The sequence below is a fragment of the Falco peregrinus genome, chromosome 12 (assembly GCF_023634155.1).
Source record: "Falco peregrinus isolate bFalPer1 chromosome 12, bFalPer1.pri, whole genome shotgun sequence".
Lineage (NCBI taxonomy): Eukaryota > Metazoa > Chordata > Aves > Falconiformes > Falconidae > Falco > Falco peregrinus.
The window spans coordinates 15,502,916-15,510,067 of record NC_073732.1 but is presented as its reverse complement, the minus strand read 5'-3'; the positions used below and the strand labels follow the sequence as shown (position 1 = coordinate 15,510,067).

Genomic DNA, 7,152 nt, shown 5'->3' with positions numbered 1-7,152 from the left:
TAAAGGAACCCCCAAACCGCCCGGGCCAGCGGGCGGTGGCAAAGGCGCGGGGGCCCGGCACCGCCCGGCGGTTTTGCACTTGCCCTACGGGGCGAGCGCAGCACCACCGCACCCGCCAGCCGGGCCCGCAGCAGCGGCCCCGCCGCCCCGCCGGTGCCGGCCTCGGTGACACCTGCGTGCGGGCAGGGGCAGGGCGCCGGGCGAGAGCCCCGGGGGAGGCCGCGGCGGGCCCTGCAACACGGTAGCTCGGCGTCGGCCGCCGCAGCTGGGCCCAGGCAGCCGCGCGTCCGGCCGTCACCCCGGAGGGCCGCGGCCCCCCACGGCGCAGCCCGCCCCGGGGCCGGCAGCCGGCGCCCCCCGGGGGGAGCGGGCGGGGCCGCGCCTGCCACGGGCGCCAATTAACCCGGTAATTAGCGCGGCTCTCCCCGAGGGCCGGCCTCCCCCCCCGCGCTCCCCGCCCCGCCGCGGGCGGCGCCCAAGGGGTTAACCGCGGCCGCCCGCCCGCCCGCCCCGCGCCATTGGCCGCCGGCCGCCGCGCGGCTCCCAGCCAATGGGCGGGCGCCGTCCACGAGCGGGGCCGCGTGCGGGCGGCGCCCATTGGCTGGGCGCGAGTGTGGGAACGGCGGCGGGGGACGTTTCACACGAGCCGCGCGCGTGCGGCGCGCGCTATAAGTAGGAGCGGCCAAGGGCGCGCGGCACCCGCGCCCCGCCGCCGCCCGCCGGCCCGGAGCGCGCGCCCGCCCGCCCCGCCGTCCCCGGCCCCCCCTCCCCCCCCGCCGCTGCTGCCGCGCCTCCTCCTCCGCGGCGGCGGGCGCTGCCGGCGCGGGCGCAGGATGCCGGCCGACCTGATGGAGAAGAGCAGCGCCTCGCCGGTGGCCGCCACCCCCGCCAGCGTCAACGCGACGCCCGACAAGCCGAAGACGGCGGCGGAGCACCGGAAGGTAAGGGCGGCCGGGACGGGTGGCGCCGGGCAGTGCGGTGCGGAGCGGCGCCGGACGCTGACCGCCGCCTCTCTTGCAGTCCTCCAAGCCCATCATGGAGAAGCGGCGGCGGGCGCGCATCAACGAGAGCCTGGGGCAGCTGAAGACGCTCATCCTGGACGCGTTGAAGAAGGATGTAAGCGCGGGGGGGGCCGGGGCGGGGGGTGCGGGGGGGGCCGGCGCCGCCGGGCCGGTCTGAGCCCCGCCTGTGCCCGCAGAGCTCGCGGCATTCCAAGCTGGAGAAGGCCGACATCCTGGAGATGACCGTCAAGCACCTGCGGAGTCTCCAGCGAGCCCAGATGACCGGTGAGTCCCGGGGGCTGCCCGGGCGGGGGGGGGGGCGGGGACTGGAGCGGCTCTGCCTGTGCCCCGGGGCTTTGTGTGCCATGCCTGTCCTCGGTAGGGTGGGCAGAGGGGGCACCTGTCTCCCCAGTAGTGGGGGTGATGGCAGGCACAGTGTGCCGTACCTGTACCCTGGGTACAGGGGGGCACAGTGCTCCCCACTGCATCCCGGGTACTGGGGGGTCCTTGGGGGCACAGTGCTCCCCACCTGCATCCCTGGGACTGGGGGGCGGTGAGGGGCGATGTGCTCTGGGCTTGCATCTCTAGTACAGAGGGGCTGTGGGGGGCACTGTGCTGTCTGTCCTGATGCATCCCTGGGACTGGAAGGCGCTGGGGGGTGCAGTCCCAGCTTGTGTTGCTTCTATCAGCAGAACTGTGTTCCCCACCTGGGTCTGTTCTGGGGAAGTGGGAGGCACAAAAGCCACAGGGGGGACTCTGCTCCCAACCTGGGTCCTGGGTACTTGAGGATACAGGAGGACGCTTGGGGGTTGTCTGTTTCCTGCCTGGGTCCCTGATGCTGGTGGATTTGGTAACGGGGGGGCATGCTCTCCATCCGGATCCACGGCACCTGAGAGGGCAAGACATGCTGCCAGAGGGGCTGCACTCCCTGCCTGGATTCCTGGCACAGAGGGGCTGCAGGATATGGTTGCTGGTGGGCTGCACATCCCCACTCCCTGTGCAGCCTGCTGACCACTGTGCGCCTCTTTCCCCCCACAGCTGCACTGAGCACAGACCCCACGGTGCTGGGCAAGTACCGCGCCGGCTTCAGTGAGTGCATGAACGAGGTGACTCGGTTCCTCTCCACCTGCGAGGGTGTCAACACTGAGGTGCGCACCCGGCTCCTGGGCCACCTAGCCAGCTGCATGACCCAGATCAACGCCATGAACTACCCTGCACCACCCCCGCCACCCCCGCTGCCACCAGCCGCAGCCTTTGGGCCACCCCTGGTGCCACCAGGCAGCGGTGCGGGGCCGCTCCCAGGCATGCCCTGCAAGCCAGGCGCTGACACAGCCAAGGTGTATGGTGGCTTCCAGCTGCTGCCAGCCTCTGATGGGCAATTCGCCTTCCTCATCCCCAGCACCGCCTTTGCTCCGGGCGGTGCTGTGCTGCCCCTGTATGGCGGCCCACCCACGGCTGCCACTGCCGCCTCACCGCCTGGCCCGCCACCCAGCACAGCCGACTCGGTCTGGAGACCCTGGTGAGGGTGGTGGGCACTGGACTGGACTGAGCGCTGCACCCCGTGCTGCTGGCACGGCTGTACATAGGTTATATGTTCATATTGGATTGTGCCTTTGTACCATAGCACTCCCTTGACAGTGTTTCGTGTTTTACACGAGATCTTTTTTTCTCCCTTCCCTCCCCTTCCTTATGTGACACCAAAGATCGGGGCTTCTTTTTTTTTTTTTTTTGAATGCTCTTAAAATAAAAGTGTCTCTTCCATTTTGGAAGGCCTTTGGAGATAAGTTGGAGTGCTGGCATGTGTGCATAGGAGGCAGCCAAGCTCTTGGCTTGCTCTTGAGCTGCTCCAGGGCTGCCTTGTCCTGCTCTCCAGGCTGGAGCTGTCGCTCAGACCCTCTGTCCCCTCTGTCGTCTTCTGAAGTCACCTGGCCCCTCTTCCTTCCCCCAGGGCAGATGTAATTACTGCTTCCTTGGGGGCAGCTCAACTGATCAGACTTGTTAAAAAGAGCTTGTGTTTGCAGAGCTGGTGAATGTGCTGAGGGAGGCACCTCTGCTCTGTTTCTGGCTCCTCGGGCTGACCAAGTGGAGTAGCCCCGGTAAAGTGAGACAGATTTGGCTCCCAGTCTAGGCTGCCTGGGTGAGCCTCCTGCCCTGGACCAGGAGGGGCCGGCTCCCAGGCTGTGGTGTAAATCGCGAATGACTTCAGTCAGTTGATTTAGAGCGGTGCCTGCCAGCTTCTCCTGTTACAAAAACCAGCGGCTCTCCGCAGGACAAGCCTGACACGAGTGCTCCTGTCTCCTGGCTGACAGGCTGCAGCAGGCGCTGAGCACCACCTCCACCTGGACTTAAAAGCACAGAGTTGTTCCTGGCCCTGAGCACCAGCCAGGCTGTGCTTGATGATTAATGCTCTGCATGTGTTTTTGATAGAGCTGGGCATTTCCTCTGCTGTTCTATGGAAAACATGTGTCTGGGGGAGTGATGTGGGGCTGTGTGGACTCTCTATCTCTCTCTAACCATGAGTGGCAACTGACCGCTTTGATGGGGGATGCCCCATTTCCAGGCAAGATACAAGCCCTAGATAGAGGTGAGCAGCAGTCTCAGGTTACAACGTGCATTGCCCTTCTTAACAAGTCCTAACTCAGAGCGGACAGCTTTAAAACATGCCAGGATCCACTGGGGATTCCTTCCAAATCCTGCTGCAAAAGCTTGTTGGATTTTGTCTGGCTCAGCCAGGTGCTTGGCTGTATCCAGGTGCTGGGGAGAGTGCGAGACTAGGCAGATCAAACCTGCTGGTGTTTGAATCCCTCCCCTTCTCCTTGTATGCAAGCACAGCCTCTTGATCTGAAAATGGTTGAGATAATTTTTTTTTTTGGAGGGGGGGTAGCGGGGGGATTTATCTCTGCAGGGTGTACTGATGAGGTTGGGGCCAGGGGCAGCTCTGTTTTCAAAGGGGAGATCAGCCTCTGCTGCAGTCCCAAGTGATGCAGAAGAGCTTCCCCATCTCTGTCTCGCAGCACTTTGCTGGCCTGCCTGTGTTGCCACCCTCACAGCATCTCACAGCCAGGTTTTGTGTGCCGGGCTTGGGAATACTGGATCTGCTTCCCTAGGCAGGTGTGTAGCTGTATGGGCTGAGCCTGCCTTCCCTTCTACCAGCTGTAGTCACCTCTCTGCACTGGAGGTACGGAGGGTGGGACAGAGCCCACCCTGTGTTCAGAGAAGCACTTGCAAGACCTGTCTGTCTGGGAACCCCGTCAGGCCAGCTCCTGCTGCTGGATGGCCTGTGTGGACCTGATGCAGACAAGTAATGCATCACCTGTAAGAGCTGAGGCTGTTCCAGCTTAGCAGTCTTCTGCTGAAGCATTTGGTTTGGAAAGTGCATGGGGGGGGGGGGGGGGGGGGGCGCAGGGAAGATTTTGCTGTAGCCTAATGGAGAACACATAGCAGAACCATGAGTGAAAGACAAGATGAACCTATTTGCTAATGGAGTTTAAATAGCCTAGTATAAAGCAGATCTGCCATGCCTGGACTGGCTTCTCTGAAGCTTTCTGTGTTTACTCTATCCCACAGCCTGTTGACATGAGAGATCTGCTCGAGTTTGTGAGCTTTGAGGGGATCAGAGCAATTCCCAGGAGCTGTGCTCTTGATGCCAATTCACTGAGCCTGTGACAAATTGGGATGACAAATGCAGGCTGTGGGTCGGTGGATCATTATGTGCAGGGGTTGCCCTTCAGGTGCAGCAAGTGCCTCCAAAGTGGTACTGTGGGATGGGCAGGCGCGGGTAAGGGAGGGATGAGGAGTGCCAAGGAAGGGACAGGACTGAGCTACTGGATGGTGGCCTCTTTGGCCGTGAACCTGCACGGGGCTGTGCAGGACAGGCAGGAAAAGGGACTGGACTCAGCGCTGCCGGATGGGATGCAGCTCCTGTTGGCTTCCCTGGACACCCTGGTGAGCCCTGCCTGCCAGCAGAGAGGACCTCGTGCAGGGCTGGAGCCAGATCACTCTTGGGCTTTTAAGCAGCTTGCCACAGTCCGGCGCGTGCATTTGCAGCCCGCAGGACGCTGAGCCGGAGGGAGCAGCGCTCCATCCCTGCCTGCAGCGCACCTGCACGGGGTCTGCGGGCAGGGGGCTGTGCCTGCCTCCCCTAGTGCTTTGCCATGCCCCCACCCACCATGGGACTTGCATCCCCGGCTGCCCCTCGCATCCCTACTGCTCCCTTCCATCGGCCGCTGCTGCCATCCCGGGAAACCTGTCATTAAAGTCAATTAACTTTTCCCACACTCCTCGCAAGCAGCGCAAAAACCCCTCCTCGCTTCCTCCTTGGCTCTTAAGTGCTACCATATGGCACGGGCCCCCGCGCCCCCCCGCCCCACGCCCGCCCTGCCTTTGATTCCAGCCAGACAGCCGGAGCTTTATGATTTAAGCCGGGAGAGCCCTCGTACCAAGCCCTGGGCCGCTCTGCGGCCAAGGTGGTTTTTTTAGCAGGCAAGGCTGTTTTCTGGCAGGAAATGAATAGCTCCCAGATGAGCTCAGGAACCTGAGAGGTCGTGAGAAAGGAGCGAACCCCCGGCGCGGTGGCAGGCTGCCAGGCGGCGCGGGGAGCGCGGGAGGGAGCGCGCTGCCGCCGGCACACGAGCCTGCTCCGGCTCCCGCTGGCAGGCGGTGGGGCCGAACGCCGGCCGCCCGCTGCCGCACGCCGCCCGCATGCCTCGGACCAGGCCCGGCCCTGCGGCCCCCCGGCCGGCTGTCCCAAACCTCGTCCTCACTCGTGCCAAGGGCCCGCGGCCGACGGCCGACCTTGGGCTGGGATCCAGGCATCCGGCCTGCAGGGAGCGTGGGGACGGGTAAAAAGCAGCCTGGCAGGCAGGCTGGGATTTGGGGGGAGCGAGGCAGGTGGGCTGGGGGTGCCGGGGCAAGAGCCCCCCGGGACCAGCACTGCAAACCTCCCTGGGGGCTGCGTGCCACCGGTGTGTGAGCAGGTTAGGGATGGGCTGCCTGGTGCGGGGACCGGGATGCTCCAGCCCCGTGGCTGCTGGCCAGGGCGCGCAGCCCAACGGTGGGACTAGATCCTGCCCAGGCTTGCACTGGCGCCTGGAGGGCAGCGCCCACCTTTCCTCTGCCGCTGCCCCCGCGGCCGGGCAGGGCAGGGGACCTGTGATTTACAGGGGTGACATGTGTTTTGCTTAAACAAAAGCCCGGTTTGTTTTGCGGAGCACAGGCTTCCTGGGGGGAGTCAGCCCGGACAAATAACTCCACTCCCGTTCATTAAACATCCGTGGCCAGGCCATCAGCTGGTGCTGGGGACAAATTTCTCCCCTTCCCAGCCTCTGCAGCAGGAGCGATTTCCAATATCCCCTGCCCGGCACAGCCAGGCTAGAGCCGTGCCTCAGGGCTACCAGCTCCCTGTGACGGTGCCTTGCAAGTGTCCGAGGGCACGGATTTGACCCTTGCAGGCTGTAGTCTGCTCTTCTTGTGCACAGCTGTGGCTCAGCACCGGGCCAGCACCCATGGTGAGTGCTGGGAGCAGGCTGGGGCACACATCCTTTGTGCCAGCACCGCGGTGAGGGCGGCATGGGGGCTGCACGGCACTGGAGGGGTGCAGGGCTGGAGGGGGGCTGCCCCCAGGGTGTTTGCCGAGGGGGTGCAGGGGCAGAGGTGCTGTTGCTGAAGGACAGCTGTGGAGGTAGGGCTACCTGCAATCTGTAATGATTAGGAAGCTGTTTCCAGCCCGGGTTTATTGCCAATAAAGCCAGCTCAGCACAACTGCTGGGGCATTAACTCTTATCTACCCGGCACGATAAGAGCCCTGGGCTTTGCCTTCCGGCCTGAGGAGAGCAAACACCCACAGCAGGGCATGGCACAGCCTGCGCTGTGCCCTGTGGCCCTGGGGACACAGCCGGCATCCTGCACGGGGGGCACATGCGCCCTGACACGTGCTGCCAAACCCCTGGCCCCAGCTCCCCTCGCCCACTGCCTGCCACACAGGGGGAAGCAGCAGGAGCCCGGCCGCAGGGGTGAAGGCTCTGTACCCAAACTCCTGAGGGGTTCAGCTGTACAAAAGCAGCGTCCGGCTTAATTAAAAGCAGACCTGCTGTAATGAGCCTGCCAGCACACCAGCGTGGCTCAGGCAGCTCTGCTAGAGCAGAGGCTGGGG

The 7,152-nt window shown here is 64.1% G+C and overlaps 1 protein-coding gene across 1 annotated transcript; it reads left to right on the top strand.

The window, feature by feature from the left end:
* The first annotated feature begins 577 nt into the window (after positions 1-577).
* On the top strand, positions 578-3,491 carry HES1 (hes family bHLH transcription factor 1). Its single transcript, XM_055817580.1, has 4 exons — positions 578-941; positions 1,021-1,116; positions 1,199-1,286; positions 2,040-3,491. Exons 1-4 carry the CDS (start codon positions 834-836, stop codon positions 2,522-2,524), a joined length of 777 nt encoding a protein of 258 aa, XP_055673555.1. The 5' UTR covers positions 578-833; the 3' UTR covers positions 2,525-3,491.
* The last annotated feature ends 3,661 nt before the right edge of the window (positions 3,492-7,152 follow it).

What these genes read in the sequence shown, in the direction of transcription:
- HES1 (XM_055817580.1), top strand. Translation starts at nt 834, where the DNA reads ATGCCGGCCGACCTGATGGAGAAGAGCAGCGCCTCGCCGGTGGCCGCC. An exon ending in TGGACGCGTTGAAGAAGGAT is followed by an intron (nt 1,117 to 1,198) that starts GTAAGCGCGGGG and finishes CTGTGCCCGCAG; the next exon opens with AGCTCGCGGCATTCCAAGCT. An exon ending in CCAGCGAGCCCAGATGACCG is followed by an intron (nt 1,287 to 2,039) that starts GTGAGTCCCGGG and finishes TTCCCCCCACAG; the next exon opens with CTGCACTGAGCACAGACCCC.